An 18,997-nucleotide genomic window follows, 5' to 3' on the forward strand; every position below is an offset into this window, starting at 1 on the left:
TTTGTCTCAGACCCTTTGAGTCGGCTCGAGGGGGGGGGTTACAGATCTCTGTCCTCCATCCGAGCCTGAAGGATGACCTCATGGGGCTAACAGCTGCCATCACCATTCTCTCAGGAGTTAATAGGAACAGTATGTAGCGTCTGGAAAGGAGTCCCTCGCTCTGCTTCCCTCTTTGTGCCTGCTAGTGAGAGCCAACATCATTCTTGCCTTCATTATTTATTTTTGTATTCTGTTTATTTTCTTATTTTAAAGCTGCAGCACAGATGAATGCAATCTTTAAGCAATTACAATCAATATATTCTGTATTTACATGGATAATTACTGCTTGAGTCTGCGGTTCTTGGCTCATCAGAGCTTTATGGCATCTTTCAGTTCATTGTTTATCGTTTTCCACCTTTTTTCAGCCTCACAATTCTCATAGTGCTGTTTTTTTAGTTGTTTTTTTTTTTAGCATAAATGCTTTTAAATAAAGGATAAAAGGCAACTAATGACAGCACATTACCTATCCAACACCGAACGGCATATAAACAAGTTAACAGCCTGCTCGTGAACACGGTGAAGCAATCAGCAGTTCACTTTTACCCTCAGGAGGAGGTGGAGACCAAACACAGAGCTGAAAGTGAATATTGGACTCCAATTGGATGATGTTTCTCTGTGATGATGTGTTAATAAGAAACTCTGTGTGTTTCGTCATAAACATTCAGAAGTAATCTGCTCCATCAGGACGGGGCGGTTGATTTGACTGATAAATACCAAATAACCCGTCTCCGTTCCGACCTGCAGCACCTTTCACATATTTTGCACTTTTTGTTATCATTCCTCATTGGTTCAACACTGCAGATTACTGACATGTGAATTCAAAATATTTGTAAAATAAAAACACAGCTGATTTTGGGTTATAGTCTAATTTGAGTTGAACCGTCTGCAGTCATTTTGAAAAAGGCGAGTGTCAGGATTTTTTACAAATAGAGAATTTCTCTCTCAGCGGAGGAGACACTTCACTTGCTTCAGTCATAACACTGGAAATCTGGAGATATATATATATAAATATATATATATATTCCTGTCTTGTCTCCTCGCCGCTGCCTCTCCGGCATATTAATTGTGTCGGCGAGATGAATTGTGTCGCTGACGGCTGCTCGTTCTCTCGGCGTGTCCAATCTGAGAGCGTCTGTGTGTTTTCCTGCAGCTGGAGTGCCCCTGAACGCGTCATGTAAATGTGTGCTTCCACATTATTTATCGAACCATATCTCTGGATGACACCACAGCTGATGCTACAGTCCCAAAGTTCTGGTCATTAAATTAAACAGCAGAAACCTTTTCACTTCTGCAGGTCGGTCCGAAAGAGATTGCCATGAGAAGCTGTGCAGATATTCAGGGTTCTCAGAGGATGAACCCTACTGATGTTTTCGATGGTTTTCATGCTGTGGTTTTGACTCACTGTATCTCAAACAATATTTCATGGATTTTCCTGAAATTTGGTCCAGACCTTCACATCCCTCTCAGGATTAATTGTAATTAGTAAAACAATTAGCATGTTAGAATTGTGGTGAGCGTGTTAGCATGCTGATGTTAGCACATTGAACACATGATGTTATGAAAAGCCATTATTTTTAATACACATAGAAAAAGTCACTTATTAAATCGCAAACCTAACTAAAATATTCAACCAAAAATCTTTCTCTTATCAAAAAGTACAGTATAAATGGTTAAAATAAATATTCCTTTGATTTGTTTAAATCAACTGCTGGTGAGAAAAAAAGCTGGTTAATACACAAGCTGAGGGAGTGAAGAGATGAAGCGTGAACGTTTCGGGGGCGGCGGACCAACGAGGATGGAAGCTGTCAGAACGCTGACTAGACGTTTTTCACCTTCCAGATTCTCTCGCTGAGGAAAATAATGTTCTGTACTAAGTGCACTTATTTACGATGGACTGAAGTCTGTGGAAAAAACAATCCTCAACACGACTATGTTGCTTTATGATAACCAAGAAAACCGCATTCGAAAATGCAACAGTGAGGTGAGAACATGTGATCATGATACAGGAAGGAGGGGTATAAAAGAATATATCTGACACACTGAAGTGATGACACTTGTAATATATCGGTGGATTATATACAGATTTGTCGTTTTTCTTTTAGAAATGCAGCTGAAGTTACGAGTCATAGTGAATCCTGCACGCAGCATCTGAAAGCCAGATGTGAATCCTGATCCAGCTCTCCCGAGTGTCTCGTGATTCTTTTTGACCGTCGCACATGTCAGTCATCACCGCACGCCGGAGAGCAACGTCCATCACGAACGTCAGCTGTGTGATTTGTGCAGAATGTCTCTAATAAACCCTGAAGCAGGTGCAGAGCACCGACCCCAGGACCAGCAGGACCAGCTGTGCCGGTCTTGCAGTCCCCCCGGCTGCTAGCTGGACCTGCTTGCTGTTAAAACCTGAGTTGTAGCGACGCGACCCCTGCGTGTCCGCCCCCCCGCCGCCGCAAAGCACCATGGGAGCCTGGAAAGAGGTGGGCCTCCTCTGCGGCCGGTCCGGACTGGACCCGTCGGTCGGCTTCTCCCCAATGAACAGCAGCGGGCGTTTCCGGTGGTCCAGCTCGGTCTTGAAGAGCTCGTACTCCTTGTGTGGCAGCTTGATGCCCAGCAGCGTGCAGCCGTCCGTGGGGGTCAGGTCCTGCTCCACGCCGACCCGCCAGCCGCCCGCCAGGCCGCACTTCCCGGGCCGCGTGCCGTTCAGCAGCTTGGCCGTGGCCTCCTCCACGGCCGTGACTCTCACCTGGGTGACCTTGAAGACGAACTCTGTGGCGCCCGCGACCTTGGGGGAGGGGTTCCCCTGAGCGTAGTGGCCCGAGGCCCTCAGGGTGAAGGTGGGCTGAGAGCAGGCGGGGTCCGAGTAGTGGCGGTAGACGCCCTCCCACGCCTGCTGCTCGGGGGCAAAGGTGAAGTCTCGGGTGAGGAAGAGGACGTTGGGGCGCGTCTCGCAGCGACGGCTCACCCAGCGACCCGCCAGAGACAGAGCAGCCGGAGGGGGGCGGGGCAACACCGGGGGGCGCTGTTCTGAGGAGCGGTACACCAGCGCACACACAGGACACGGGTGGATGTGATGCTGCAGAGGAGAGACAATGTGATGGAGGGTCGATTAGCTTCTTCACCTACACGCCTGATCAATCACCGGCCATTTATAATATATCAGAATATTATTATAGAGAATTAAAGTAGAAATAAAGTGTTTTATTTATCAGGATGGACGGGGGGGGTTCCACGAGTATGGAATAGGCGTTCCTACTCTTTTACAAACATTTTGTTTTCCGTTATTATGGGCTATCTTGTTTTTTTCTTTAAAATCCATTTTTATTGATTATGAAATCATTCTATTGTATTCTATTATAGAATGTTGCTGAGATATTTTTCCTTTGTATTCACATTTCATAAATAGTGATAAACCGATTCATCCCCCCATAAAATTATTATTACCTTATAATTGATAAATGAATCATTTCGTTTCATTAAAACAGATCAGAAAATGCAGCAAATCTTTGACTATTTATCATCAGAGACCACTATGAATTTGTTCTTGATCTTAGAGATGGTTCGAGTGCTCTTGGGCAAGGCACCGAACCCCCACCTGCTTTTCCCCTCTGTTCTCTCACCATGGCGTTCTGCAGGGGCTGCTGGTACCCTGCAGGTCTGTACTGGGTCCTCTGGGTCCAGTCGGTGTGGATGTCCCCGAGGAGCAGCTCCTGGACCTTCCCCCCGTGGGCGTGGTGCCGCGTCTCCACCCGCACCAGTCCCATCTCCATCATGGAGAAGCCGAGCGCCGCCAGACAGCCCCTCCCCGCCCGGGTGTTGTACAGCTCGTACAGCTTCCCCGGCACCGCCCGACCCGGGCTCAGACCCGGGCTCAGACCCCCGCAGGTCTGGGGCAGCCTCGAGGCCGGCCTTTGCTGCTTCAGCAGCTCTGGGGAGCCGTGGACCACCACGCCCACCCGGCTGAGGTGGTGCTCGGCCTCGGTGCCACCGCGGGTGATCCAGGAGGCCTGGCGCAGACGCAGCTTCCCCCGGACCACCAGCGAGTAGGCGGGGTCCTCGCAGCCGCTGTCCGTGTAGTAGTGCTGCAGCGCCTGGAAGTGGCGGCTGGGCAGGAAGGTGTAGGAACGGGTCAGGAACTCCGGACCGGGCCGGACCTCACACCTGAGAGACCAAGGTTAAAGGTCAACTGAGTGTTTGATTGAGTCTCATGTGATTCAAAGCTTTCTTTAAGCTCTCAATGCGACTGGTTAGTGATGATGTTTATGTTTATTATGCATTTATGTTCACACTTCCAACACTTTACAAAGACTTCACAAATGTTTCTTTCAAAGCTTTAAATATAAATATAAATGATCATGTTTGGAGGAAGCCCGACAGGGTTCCTGCTGGGGTCCCCGAAATTATTTGATCCCAAACTCTTTCTTTTCTTCCAATAATTAAAATTAGTCTCAAACATACCCCTTAACATGAATATGAATACAACCTATTTGTTATGTTATGAGATGAAATTGTTAGAAATGCCAATATAGAACATTTTTAATTTGTATGTAGAAATCATGTATTTGAATGTCTTAGCATTGTATTAATATACATTACTTTTATACATGGCACGATAAGCTAACAGGGTCACCTCGTTGACACCCAGGTGCCGTCCAGTCTTGGGGGGACGTCGGCCGTGATTCTCACTCTGTCCTGTAGGTGGCGGTACTGGCAATCCTGCTCCCACTGCAGGCCCTCGCTGAGATTGGAGGAGGAGGAGGAGGAGGTGAAGGAGGCCGTGGGCACCTCCCACACTTTACTCCCCGTCCCGACCACAAACACAGCTACGCAGGAGAGGAGACAGGAAACACATCCAATCACATATAAACACTTCACGTTGCGTTTACAGACGCTGGGTGAACGTCGGAAACGGGGGATGATTTAGTTTGGAGATTATTAACAGCCGCCGTCATCAGAAAAATGAAGGAAACGGGTAATAGCCATGAGGGAATATTCCCATCTTCTCCCGCTCCGTCCAAACACACTTATGGCCGACTGGCTGTAATTTGCGTGCGTTTTGCGTGTAATGAGCGGTGAGCGGGCGCTATGGGAACCATACGAAGCCGGGATCTGGACGCCGGCCATGGCCAGGCAGTTTTGGCTTGTCACTCCAAATCGGCCTGCAGCTGCAACACGCAGGCCTTGTTTGGGGGGTTCTGTGTGTGTGTGTGTGTGTGTGTGTGAGAGAGATAAACCAAACCAGAGGGTCTCTGACAGCTGCCGGGGTCTGTGAGCCAAACACATCTGTTGGCGATACGACTCTTAGAAACACTTGGGATGATGAATGTTCTTGCTTGAGTTTTGCTCCCAACGCTGACAGTCGAGTTAATCCCAACGAAAGTATCGTTCACTCTAACATTTATTGATCTGACACACACACACACACACACACACACACACACACGTAGGAGGTTATCGGCTAACTGATGACAAGGCGTGTTAGATAGTGAAGGGTTAAAGGCGCTGGAGGGTTAGGGTCCCTACGACAGTGTATCCGGGCCACCGTAGGGAAAAAGAGGGGGGCGATTTGCGGCAAACATCCAGTGTAAGCGGAATCAAGCAACTGCTATGACAACAAGTGGAAGCTACCACTAGCATGTTAGCCCAACCGCACCGATCAATAAACACCCATAAGATGACAGTTTGTCCTCATATGAATAAAAGCAACAATAAGCATCAACATCATCACCCTAAGGACCTTAACGAGGTGATGTCACACGTTGGGATGATTCATTACATGTACATTCATGGGACGTTAGCTAGCATAGATGCTGCTTGTTTTTTTTCCCGACAGTCGCCCTGATACGCTGTCGTTTGTTAGATAACGAGCTGCAGCCTATTTTAACTAACTCTCTATTTCAGAAACGTTTGCTTCAGGTCAGAGTATCCAGCTGCTTCCTCTCGTTCTCACATTCTCACTCTCTCACTCACACATTCTCACTCTCACATTCTCACATTTTCCCTCTCTCACTCTCACATTCTCACTCACACATTCTCACTCTCACATTTTCCCTCTCTCACTCTCACATTCTCACTCTCACATTCTTAATCTCTCACTCTCACATTCTCACTCTCACATTCTCACTCTCACTCGCCCTCTTTCCTCGGGGTCCTCCATGTGTAATCTCACTCCACTTCTTCTCTGTTTGACTTCAGACTTCAGGCTCGGGGGAGAACATCACTCTGTGGAGCCTCCAGTTGAGCCAGGAGGTTTTTATTTGTTGAGCCACAGATGAGTTTTGTCCTCTCACAGCTGAGCAGATGGAGGAGGAGGAGTGGATGAGGAGGAGGAGGAGTGGACAATGGGGACTTTGAATGGAAAGTGTTTGACGTTTTAGTTTTTTTTTCTGCAAAAGGCTCCAAGATGGCGGTGATGGACGTTTATAAACCTAGTTAGTGTCAGAGGGAGGATATTATTTGTTCCCCTCACTGCTGGAATGCTTCCCACATGCTGACCACAACCACAGACATGTGTGCAGTCATTTCCTTGCATCCTTCCACCTGACACACACACACACACACACACACACACACACACACACACACACACACACACAGAAACACACACACACACACACACGCACACACACACACACACACACACACTTACAGAACCACGTCTGAGCTCAGGGCACGTTTTCTCCTCCCGTCACTTTTGTTGATGTGATTAATTCTCTGTTTTTCCGTCGCAGGCCTTGAAACATGTTTGTAATCTCGCCGGTGTGCTGATGTGTTTGTTTATGCTGCAGCTGGTGAGGGAAGCCGGTGGGCCGGTCGGCCGGTGGGCCGGCTGCTGCTCTCCCACGGGATGAAGCTCACAGCAGAAACACTAATCAGGATTAATTCATTTCCACTGGTCCTCGCGGGTCGCCCAAGCGGTCTGGTTTGTGTTAGCCGGCCCTCCGGAGCTGCAACATGTGGCCTAAGTGGACGGACAGACAAGTCGTTGGGGTTTCAAACGACATTTTCTATCGTGTTTCTTGAGGTCACTTGTCATTCAGGCCCCGTTCCCTCTCTGGATCTCACTCCAGTCGGGCATATGGTTGCATTTACTCACGGAGGACTCATAAAAACACAGCTTAGTAAAACAAAATTGCTCATCGTGGGTTTTTTAAGTATTCTTCTACAAAAGGAGCCTATTCCAACCACAGTTGGGCCGATGGTGTAATACATATGATAATATCCCACATCCCCCAACGACTCAATCTTCCTACAGGGCCAGTCAGATATCATTAGTTTCAGCCACTGCTTTAACTTATTCAAATGGTTCTGAGTTCTGTAGGATTATACATTGCATTGATGTATATGAGGCACACCTCGGTTTAACTGATATTAAACTGTCAATGAGCTGGCTGCTGAGTGCACATATGTAGAGTTTAGGCTTGCCTCCAGAAAATATAACAAAATGCTGTTTGTTAGAATTATAATTATGCTGGCGTCAAATATGAACCCAACTGTAATCCAACTAATCAGGGACACGAGGATCCGATGAAACCTCACTAAAACGTTACACTGTTTCTTCTACAGGTTTTACACAAAGTCGAACTATGTCACTGACCTCCATGACCTTGCAGGGTTCAAAGGTCAACACGAGTTTGCTAAAGCATCACAGCTGACAAATAACACAGCATTGAAGGGTGCTGTCATGGTTACAGCATCTCTTCACAGCTGGGAGGCGATCAGTTCGTGTTCGTCTGGAGCCGACGTGAGCCAATCAGATCAAGCGTTGCGTTTTGATGTCTTTGTCGTGTATCATCGCTCTGCTGCAGCTCCCAGCAGGAACAACACACACAAACAGACTTCTGGAGAGCGTTTGAGACCAGAACCAGGACTGGATCATTAAAACCGGCTCTCCAGGAGCCCGGGTCTAATGTGACTTATGATGCTCGTAGTTAACATGTGAAGCCACATCCTTTGAGGAGAATGAGACACGGCCGTGCTGCTTGGGTTGCCATAGCAACACGCAAAGGGAGGCGACAACCGATTGTGGTAGCTCATTAATATGTCACCACGCAGTACCACGACTCCCCCACAAGGGGGCAGCGCAGCAGCCTGTGACCTTGCATGTGGTCTGGACGGTCAGTCTGTCATCACCGCCGCCGCTGGCCCTCGCTGCAGCCGACTGATGAGCAGCCAAAGTAATCTACCTGTCTGTGAGCTCCCATAGTCACCCTGTTTCCACACACACACACACACACACACACACACACACACACACACACACACACACACACACATGCACGTGGACAAAAACACACTGCACACATTGATTTGCCGTATACACTGCAGAAGGGACGCCATTTATAAAAGGACCTCCAGGCTGCACACTGTTTGTTTGTTTGCATTTGTGATTACGGTTTGGCAGCCCGCTCTCTCTCTCTCTCTCTCTCTCTCTCTCTCTCTCTCTCTGTCTCTCTGTCTCTCCCTCTCTCTCTCTCTCTCTCTCAAAAACACATTTTTTTAATGTACTTCTTTATTTATTTCCTCTCCTGGAAAACAAACAAGAAGCAGCCGCTGCAGCTTTTTGGGGAATGAAGCTGTTTTGAGCGTCGTTGGTTAGAGAGACTGTTTGTAACGGAGAATCAGTGAAGTTGCCAAAGTGGAGGCCGTGGAGTTGACCGTGTTGCCGGTGCACTGAAGTGACGGCTCAGTGGGGGAATTCCTCCCAGCTCCAGTATTTTATGTTTCCTACTTTTTCTCTTTTTGGTGTTTTTACTACATCCTCACCCCATTTCTTCTTCCCGTGCCCCCGTGTCCCGTTAAAGCCACCTTCCCATCTCTCTTTGTCTCAGTGCTGCAGGACAAAACCCCTGGAAACTGTCCCTGAAGTTGTCCCTCAAACCCCCCACCACCCCGACTGATTACCCCTCCCCCCATGAAAAAGGCACAATGTTTACGGCTCATTTCTCCTGGATGGATTTCAGATTCCTCCCTTCTCTTTTTTCTCTCGTCTTTGTTTCTTTTTTCTCTCTGTCTGTCAGTGGTTGATGAGGTGAATGAAAGTTGGTTGGGAGGAGGATGGGGGTGGAGGAGGATGGGGGTGGAGGAGGATGGGGGTGAGGCGTCTTCGTGAGCTGGGATGACAAGATTAGTAGCTGAGCGATCCCCCTCATTCCACTTCTAACATGATTCAGCATTCACAGCTGCCGAGCCGTGCTGCAGACCTGTAGGTGTTTAAAGACGATTCACAACGAAGAGCTCCTTGTTCTAGATATTAAAAAGATCCCGTCAGGCATCAGTGGTGGCTAAATGACCGGAAAATGCAATTAATAACTAATTGAAAAGTGAATATATTACTCGGCAGCAAAAGCTTTTAAGTAACATTCTACTGACCGACGGCTGCAGTGACCCTCGTCTACAAACAAGGAATTGGTATTTTTTAATTAAGTTTAGAGGAGAAAACACACACACACACACACACACACACACACACACACACACACACACACACACACACACACACACACACACACACAAACTAAAACAATGGAGATGAAATGAAAAATATGTGTTTGGGCTTTAAAGAAGAAAACCAGCGTTGCTGTGGATGACTCGTATCTGCTGTATGAAACCTGTTCTGAAGAGTGTAGCCCATGCTGTCCAAACCTGCATTCTCTCTGCTGGCCACCAGGGGGCGACTCCTCTCTGGTTGTATAGAAGTCTATGAGAAAATGGTCCTACTTCTCTCTGCCGGCCACCAGGGGGCGACTCCTCTCTGGTTGTATAGAAGTCTATGAGAAAATGGTCCTACTTCTCTCTGCTGGACACCAGGGGGCGACTCCTCTCTGGTTGTATAGAAGTCTATGAGAAAATGGTCCTACTTCTCCCTGCTGGCCACCAGGGGGCGACTCTTCTCTGGTTGTATAGAAGTCTATGAGAAAATGGTCCTACTTCTCTCTGCTGGCCACCAGGGGGCGACTCCTCTCTGGTTGTATAGAAGTCTATGAGAAAATGGTCCTACTTCTCTCTGCTGGCCACCAGGGGGCGACTCCTCTCTGGTTGTATAGAAGTCTATGAGAAAATGGTCCTACTTCTCTCTGCTGGCCACCAGGGGGCGACTCCTCTCTGGTTGTATAGTAGTCTATGAGAAAATGGTCCTACTTCTCTCTGCTGGCCACCAGGGGCGGCTCCTCTCTGGTTGTATAGAAGTCTATGAGAAAATGGTCCTACTTCTCTGTGCTGGCCACCAGGGGGCGACTCCTCTCTGGTTGTGTAGAAGTCTATGAGAAAATGGTCCTACTTCTCTCTGCTGGCCACCAGGGGGCGACTCCTCTCTGGTTGTATAGAAGTCTATGAGAAAATGGTCCTACTTCTCTCTTGATGTATTATCTCAGTAAACATTGTAAACATGAGTTTATGGTCTCAATCTCTAGTTTCAAGTCTTCTTCAATCCAACATGCTGGTTTGGGTGCCGCTCTGCCGCTTGTGTCTGTCAGATCCACCCACAGTCCAAATATGGTCACTTCCTTCTACTGGTTGGAAGAATCCAAGATGTTGAAGACCAAAAGGCCGAACTCGATGCTACAAAGCCATAGTCCACAAACCAAAGGGTTACGTCACCATGACGACGTCCACTTCTCATGTTCAGTCTTGGTGACATGAAATAAAAAACTCACACAGTCCTCGTCTAAAGGTGCCTAAAACCCCACAGTTACTTTAACACCTTACCCTTCTCGTTGCTATAGTAACGAGCTGCAGGCCAACGCTGACGGGGGCCGAGGACGATGTCATTTGCTGCCGTACCCGTACTTCCCTCCTCCCTTGTCACCAAAGTCAGGCGAAGGTCAGGTTGATTTAGAGGTCTTTCAAAGAGCATGAGGTCTGTTGTGTTATTCTAACCCCCGAGTCCCCCTCACTTTCTTTGCTTTTTTTCAGGGGCTTAACCCCCCCAGCCTCTTGTAGCATAGCGGTCTCCGGGACCACGGCCCCCCCTCCGTCCCCGGGACAGCAGCATGGACGCCCGCTGTTGTCTTTTCATCATAGCCTAAGCTTCTTAATCCGGCCGGCTCGTTTATTTAGAGAAGGGATCAGCGGGGGTTTGGCCAGCGGACGCCGCCGCCGCCGGATCCACCGAAGTCTGGCTCCCGTTCACGAGGAAGCTCACCTCTCGTCTCACACCTTCACCAACAGCTGACACATCAAGGTGTCTTCTCGGCCTCTAACGTGCAAATAGATTTCACACAATCAGAGGATCCCTGATTGTCAGACCTCGCGTGCGTTGTGGCGTCTGCTGATGTAGATAGCGGACGAGGAGTTGATGGTCCGTTGGTGTTTTCCAGCTGAGGTCACATCGCTTCCACCTGAATCCAGAAGCTCGGTTTGGCGACGTGTTTGTGGGGGGATCCGGTCCGTGGAGCTGGGTCCGGACCGCTACATCCGATGGTTTCATTCATAAGGATGTGATCAAAGGTGGTTTTGGGGGGTTTTATTGGCTCAAAGAAGTCGTGATAGTGGGATCGTACCATGTTCCCGTCTCACTTCATATCTCCACCGTCCCACAGCAGGAAATGAGTTTGCCCAAAGAATCCAACCAAACCTCATCCAAACATTCCCCTGTGGTCTCTTCCATGTGGCCACTTTTATCTGCCTCACTTCATCAAGCCGCTTCAGAACTCAGAGAAGCTTTAAATTAAAACGGCTTTAAAGGAAAGAAAACAAGCAAACAGTCGAAATGAAAATGTTGCTGGAAGCTTCTCAGAGAAACGAACACCTGTCAAAGTGCTGAATCTGGATTTAAACCAACGGTTCCTCTATAATTAATGACAGCACTTTAAGTTCCTGATTGATTTGGGAAGAAGAGACACGGCCTCCTCCTGCTCCTTGAGAGACTTCAAAAAGAAACCAGTCTGTACCAGTCCACCACTGGAGCAGCTATTGGGAGGATGAGGGGGGTTGGGGTCTTCTGGGTGGTGATTAGGACCCGGCAGATGCTCATCACCTTAACGAGCTCTGATGGCCAAACTGCTGCTGAGGCGGCGGCGGCTGGACGGTCGGCGGCGGCGGCTCGAGGTGATCCAGCAGGTCTCCTGTTATTCTAACCATTACCATAATGGCAACATTAGTTCCAGGGCCACGCGTCCCGGCTCCGGGGCTCCGGGGGGACCATTGTTTAGAGGCTCCAGATCCTCTTTAAAGGCTCCTCAGACGCTTTGAAGACAGCGAGGAGGAGACGGGAACACAGACGCTTATTCATACGTCTGTAGGTTTTTACTTTTAAGTGCTGATCACACGTCTGCATATCAATTGTGACAAATTACGTAATAACTTCCTTGTAATTATGAGTTTGTCTGTTTAATCTTTTTATTTTTTTTTGGTCTCTGTGTCCTGACATGAGAGAGCGTTTATCTTATTATTATTTTCTGTCTTTCATACCGGAGACTTCAGGGCTGAAAATCTGCTGCATTCTCCTCAGATCTGATTCTAGCGATGAGATTGGATTCAATTTAAGTTTTTCCAGCAGGAATAAAACTTTAGAGATTATGAAACACCGGCGTCAGTTTAAGCTTTTAAAACATGAATCATGTGAAATCTGCACATATTAGCGGTGCATTGATGGGAGTGAAGATTCCTGAGCAGCTGGAGGTCTGACAGACTTCATCCTCCGTCAGACGGACTCACCTTGCCACAGCGACAGCAGCCAGACCCTCGACAGGTGACCGAAACGTCCCGATGACATGTTTCCTGCTTCCTCACTCTTCATCCACCGAAACTCCACTCAGGAAACACAAATCCACGACAACCACAGGATCCGGTCAACGGGAGACCACCATGACCCGGGTCCAGAAGAGTCCAGTAATCCCTCCAATGAAAGTCTTCTTCTTCTTCTTCTTCTTCTTCTTCTATCGTCGCCTCGCGGCTTCCATGGTCTGATAACAAAGTCCTCGATGCAACCGCACACTGCATGCAACTTCTCCACTCTGCTGCTTCCCTTAAGTGGAGGGAGACTAAACGCTGCCTCCCCCCCCCCCTCTCTCTCCACCCCACCCTCTCTCTCTCTCTCTCTCTCTCTCTCTCTCTCCACCCCACCCTCTCTCTCTCTCTCACCACACACACCATTGCCTCACTACTGTGCAACTCTGTTCCACTCGATGCATGTGCATGTGTGTGTGTGTGTGTGCACTCCTGTCTGGCTCCTGTAGGTTTGAGCTGAGAGGAGGGAGTGTATGTGTGTGTGTGTGTGTGTGTGTGAGGAGGAGGGGGTTCGAGCTTCCTGAAGTGAAGGCTCCTGGGAGTTTTTAGAGCAAGGTGCAAAGGGCAGCGGTGAACAGGAGTTAACGCCGCGGCGACGACACAAACATTCATATAATAACACCTTCTCACTTCCTGTCAGGGATTCAGACCCCCCCCCACAAATATAATGGAGGGGAATGGAATTTCATAATTTTATTGAATAAATATCAAGGAATGGAATAGTAGTGTAGATTACAGTTATGACAGATATTTATCTAGATGACCTCAAAGTTATCTTATTTACATTTAGTGTGTTCTTAACGAGGCGTCTCGTTAACATTATCCACTAAACAGTCAAGTAAACGCTCGTTAAGTCACGTTTTCTGCTACAAGTGATAATCCCGTTGGGCGGTAACTGAAGTCATGTAACTCATTTTGCTGAATACTTTTTTCTTGGTGAATAAGACAAAACTGATCATCATATATAAAATCCAAGACATTCAATCACATGGAAATATTATTTCACACCTATTTCCCCGAAATTCATCTTTGCTGTTTGGACTCTTTATCCTCTCGGATTTTGAATAAAGTTCTGTTGGTTTGAACAACATTCGGTTGCACAGCGTGAAAAGAAGAACGTTTTCATTGGACAGTTCCACCAAAGAAATAGTCCTAATGAAAACTGTTGACAGTGAGCTCTGCGGTCGCCGAGCGTCATGAGAACTGTTTCTGGGAAAAGATGTTTTTTTTGTTTTTTACAGCTGCAGGAACCACAAATGAAATTCCATTCACCTCCGTTTTATTGGGGCGGAGGCAGAAAAGTGTCACAGATCTTCTGGAATTAAAGTCAAACTGCAGGAGGAAAAAGGGTGAACTTGCCCTTTAACTCTGGAACCCGCGGTGAGCACGGCTACACAAACCCGTTAGAAAAGGCTGCAGTCACACTCTGGACGCTGTTGGCCGCATCCTGCCAAGCGAGACAAACCTGCCAACAAGTGCTGAGTCACGTTTCGGCCTGGCGGCGTGTTTTACATGGCAGCTTCCCGACGCATCGCCTCACTTACATCAACATCGTCAAGGTCGGGGAACGCCACGCCGCGTTTCCTTGATTCCACAATCAGCCTCTCCGTGTACATTTTACATTTAGGTCATTTAGCAGACGCTTTTGTCCAAAGCGTGTTTGTGTCTTTAACACAAACACTTCACTCAGAGTTCAGGACTGATCTGAACGCTGCAGTGTCTCCATGGAGAACACGGAGAACACAGAGAACACACGGAGAAACACACGGAGAACACACAGAGAACACACGGAGAACACACGGAGAAACACACGGAGAACACACAGAGAAACACACGGAGAACACACGGAGAACACACGGAGAACACACGGAGAACACACGGAGAAACACACGGAGAAACACACAGAGAACACACAGAGAACACACGGAGAAACACAGAGAACACACGGAGAAACACACGGAGAAACACAGAGAACACACGGAGAACACACAGAGAAACACACGGAGAACACACGGAGAAACACAGAGAACACACGGAGAACACACAGAGAAACACACGGAGAACACACGGAGAACACACGGAGAAACACACGGAGAACACACGGAGAACACACGGAGAAACACACGGAGAACACACAGAGAACACACAGAGAACACACGGAGAAACACACGAAGAACACACGGAGAAACACACGGAGAAACACACGGAGAAACACACGGAGAACACACGGAGAACACAGAGAGAACACACGGAGAAACACACGGAGAACACACAGAGAACACACGGAGAACACACGGAGAAACACAGAGAGAACACACGGAGAACACACAGAGAAACACAGAGAACACACGGAGAAACACACGGAGAACACATGGAGAAACACAGAGAACACACGGAGAAAACACGGAGAAACCCGGAGAAACACACGAAGAACACACAGAGAAACACAGAGAACACACAGAGAAACACACGAAGAACACACAGAGAACACACAGAGAACACACGGAGAAACACAGAGAACACACAGAGAAACCCGAAGAAACACACGGAGAACACACAGAGAAACACACGGAGAACACACGGAGAACACACGGAGAAACACACGGAGAAACACACGGAGAACACACAGAGAACACACGGAGAAACACAGAGAACACACGGAGAACACACGGAGAACACACAGAGAACACACAGAGAACACACGGAGAACACACGGAGAACACACAGAGAACACACAGAGAACACACGGAGAAACACGGAGAACACACAGAGAAACACACGAAGAACACACAGAGAACACACAGAGAACACACGGAGAAACACGGAGAACACACGGAGAAACACAGAGAAACCCGGAGAAACACAGAGAAACCCGGAGAAACACACGTAGAACACACAGAGAACACACAGAGAACACACAGAGAACACACGGAGAAACACAGAGAACACACAGAGAACACACGGAGAAACACATAGAGAACACACAGAGAACACACGGAGAAACACAGAGAACACACAGAGAACACACGGAGAAACACAGAGAACACACAGAGAACAGACGGAGAAACACAGAGAACACACAGAGAACAGACGGAGAAACACAGAGAACACACAGAGAACAGACGGAGAAACACAGAGAACACACAGAGAACACACGGAGAAACACAGAGAACACAGAGAACACACGGAGAAACACACGAAGAACACACGGAGAAACCCGGAGAAACACACGGAGAACACACGGAGAACACACGGAGAAACACACGGAGAACACACAGAGAACACACAGAGAACACACAGAGAACACACGGAGAAACACACGAAGAACACACGGAGAAACCCGGAGAAACACACGGAGAACACATGGAGAACACACGGAGAAACACACGGAGAAACACACGAAGAAACACACGAAGAACACACAGAGAACACACATAGAAACACGGAGAACACACAGAGAAACACACAGAGAACACACGGAGAACACATGGAGAAACAAACAGAGAAACACAGAGAGAAACACGGAAGAACACGGAGAACACACAGAGAACACAGAGAGAACACACGGAGAAACACACGGAGAACACACAGAGAACACACGGAGAAACACAGAGAACACACGGAGAACCACAGAGAACTTTGGATCAATGCTGGTGAGATGTAAGGTTACTTGTGTATTTGTATTCTCTGTGATTTAAACACATGAAACTATTAGATGTTAGCAGCTTGTATGACGTTGAACCCTCACAGGATTCTGAGAGTAATCTGATTGGAGATCAGTTGTTTGGCCGAGTGCTAACTCGCTGTGACCCGGGGGGGGGTCTGATCTCTGATCCCAGCTGGCTCCCTCAGGAGGACCGGGGTGTCGGGGTCTTTGATCCACGAGGGTCCTCCCAGGAATGTACACACACACACATACACACGCGTACACACACACACACACATACACACGCGTACACACACACACACATGAAAATGGAAATATCTACACAATTTTCGAATCTCATCCTCACTTTTTCCCCTCTTTCCCGTCTGTAACACACAGACACACACGCACACACACACACACACACGCACACACACACACACACACACACACACTCACCCTCCCTGCTGGCTCTCATACAGGAGCTGGCACCAGTTGCCTAAGAACACACAGTCGACGCTATTTTATAATCAGATAATTTCTCAATCCTGTAACTAATACTCCTCCACAACCACGGTGGGCTGTGTGTGTGTGTGTGTGTGTGTGTGTGTGTGTGTGTGTGTGGGGGGGGGCGGGGGTGTTTTCTTGGGCACATGTCCTACACATCAACACACACACACACACAGACACTTGAATAATCAGGTACACACATGGACTCCAGACTGGGTTCATTCATGGTGGTCATCTTGTGGTCCGGTTGTTTGGATCAAGGCGGTTTCTGGTCACGCTACGAGCCGCTAGCGCCCCCTGTCGGCCGGAGAGTAGGACACGCCTCTTCTCTCGTGTTCTCGTCTTCGATCTGAACGGAGAAAAAAGAATAAACGACAGACTTTTACTGAGGCCTCCATCCAACCGAGCATCAGACGTCTGATAAATGTATTTATATATAAATTAATGTCCATGTTTTCCTCTGTTGGTGCCACTGGTTACCAGCTGTTACTGGTTGTTACCATGGAAACACTGGTCTCAGGCATGGATGTGATGAGAACACTATTTCCTTCAAAAGTTGATCACTATGCGAAAAAAAAACAAGACAAGAAGCCTGGACTTCCTGGTCCAGTTCTCAACCCCCCAGAAAAACCGGGTCTGGGATCCATGAAGTGGATTCTTATCGAATGGGGGGGTCTGTGAGGCGACGTGTAAAACTTCAGGGGGTCCTTGACTCCTTGAAACGGGTTGAGAACCGGCGCCAGTAAAGAGTCCTTGAGACCACATCGGAGACTTCCTTTTGGCTCCCGCAACACGTGAATGGAATGAAATAATTTCATCATTGGACTCTTCAAGGCTTTCCAAATGTTATTGGACCAAAACATTTCTGGTGATAAAAAAGAACCATTTCGGTGGGTTTGGACACAAGAAAGTTATTCACCCGCTGCTGTTTTACAGCTGCTTTACTTTATTTTCTTTTTTCTTTTTTTTTTTACGGTTGGGTTTTGGAAAGATGCTTTTAGGGGCCAGTGTGCACATGGTGATCCTTGAAGATGCAGTACCACGGATGGCCACTAATGCAGAAGGCCCGTTCGGTTCCTGAGGGTTTAGTTTAAACTCTGGATTAGTCTGAGGAGACGTTTAAACTTAAAATAAATCTTTATTTTTCATCAAAACTTAAAGTTCTCTCTTGATCTGTTCATTAAACATGTACAATCCTACAGAAGAACCTGCTCGCTGCTTCCACTGTTGGCTTGTGGTTCAGTGTGGGTTTATGTGTGTGTGTGTGTGTGTGTGTGTGTGTGTGTGTGTGTACAAGCCTGCCGTCCTGACACACTCACGCTAAGTCTGCAGCAGATAGGACGTCGGCTCTCTAATCATCACACATTCACGTCCGTTATCTGCTCGACGCTTCACAGAAAGAAAAGGCGCCCGCATCGTTTCTTCACCTTTTTGTCCAGAAGTCTTCGCTCCGCTGAAGGAGGCCGAGCCCGGTCCCGGACCGCTCCAGGTGTGCCCCCCCCCAGGCCAGACCACATCCAGGGACTGTGTGTTGTGGTCTGGTTGTGTAACCAGGTGCGCTCCGACACACTGTGATGTTTTGATGTTTCTTCAATGCGCCGATGAAAAGATAGGCCTCCCGTCTCAGGTCTCATGTGGTAATCCCCCCCCCCCCCTCGCCTCCCCTCACCTCCTTCGCCCAGCCCCCCCCCCCCGCCGCAGATGTCCCAACACGTTACCGTGCAAACGAGGAGGAGGAATGCCGTTGTCACGGCGACCGACCTGGGAGCGTTGAAGTAGCCTGATGAAGCTGTTGCTCCCCCCACGGGAACATGAAGGAGGGAGCTGTCAGCGTCGGCCTCGTTGTCATGGCGCCGCAGGTTACTCAACGCTGCTGCCGCCGCCGTTGTGTGTAAACGTCTGTTGTCATCGGCGACACGCTGGCTCTTCAAAGGACACGTTTGTTTGATTACAACTTATTTCTGGAGCCTCCAGAGTGAACAGAGATGCTGCGTTATCGTCACGTCTTGACTTCCAGTGGCTATTTTCACGACCCTCCACTCTATCGGACCTAACGGCTCCGATTTTGACGTGATAAAG

General features: G+C 48.3%; 1 protein-coding gene across 2 annotated transcripts; it reads right to left on the minus strand.

Annotated features, from left to right (window-relative positions):
* Positions 1-213: 213 nt before the first annotated feature.
* apcdd1l (adenomatosis polyposis coli down-regulated 1-like) lies at positions 214-13,008 on the minus strand. Of its 2 annotated transcripts, XR_014598971.1 has the most exons (5): positions 12,691-13,008; positions 4,664-4,856; positions 3,654-4,194; positions 1,777-3,109; positions 214-1,744 (listed from the first exon to the last, which is right to left on the minus strand). XR_014598971.1 is itself a non-coding variant. In XM_084036073.1 (4 exons), exons 1-4 carry the CDS (start codon positions 12,770-12,772, stop codon positions 2,330-2,332), a joined length of 1,596 nt encoding a protein of 531 aa, XP_083892199.1. In that variant the 5' UTR covers positions 12,773-13,008; the 3' UTR covers positions 214-2,329. The 2 variants fall into 2 exon arrangements, 1 of the variants encoding a protein (XP_083892199.1); XM_084036073.1 differs by having other exon boundaries at positions 214-3,109.
* Between the last annotated feature and the right edge of the window lie 5,989 nt (positions 13,009-18,997).

This window comes from Eutrigla gurnardus (genome assembly GCF_963514095.1).
Source record: "Eutrigla gurnardus genome assembly, chromosome: 2".
NCBI classification, from domain to species: domain Eukaryota; kingdom Metazoa; phylum Chordata; class Actinopteri; order Perciformes; family Triglidae; genus Eutrigla; species Eutrigla gurnardus.

Excerpts from the sequence above, each read along its gene's own strand:
- apcdd1l (XM_084036073.1), bottom strand. The coding sequence starts at position 12,772 with ATGAAGAGTGAGGAAGCAGGAAACATGTCATCGGGACGTTTCGGTCAC. Across the intron at positions 4,857-12,690 it reads GCTGCTGTCGCTGTGGCAAG|CTGTGTTTGTGGTCGGGACG; the intron begins GTGAGTCCGTCT and ends TCTCCTGCGTAG. Across the intron at positions 3,110-3,653 it reads AGCCCCTGCAGAACGCCATG|CATCACATCCACCCGTGTCC; the intron begins GTGAGAGAACAG and ends TCTCCTCTGCAG.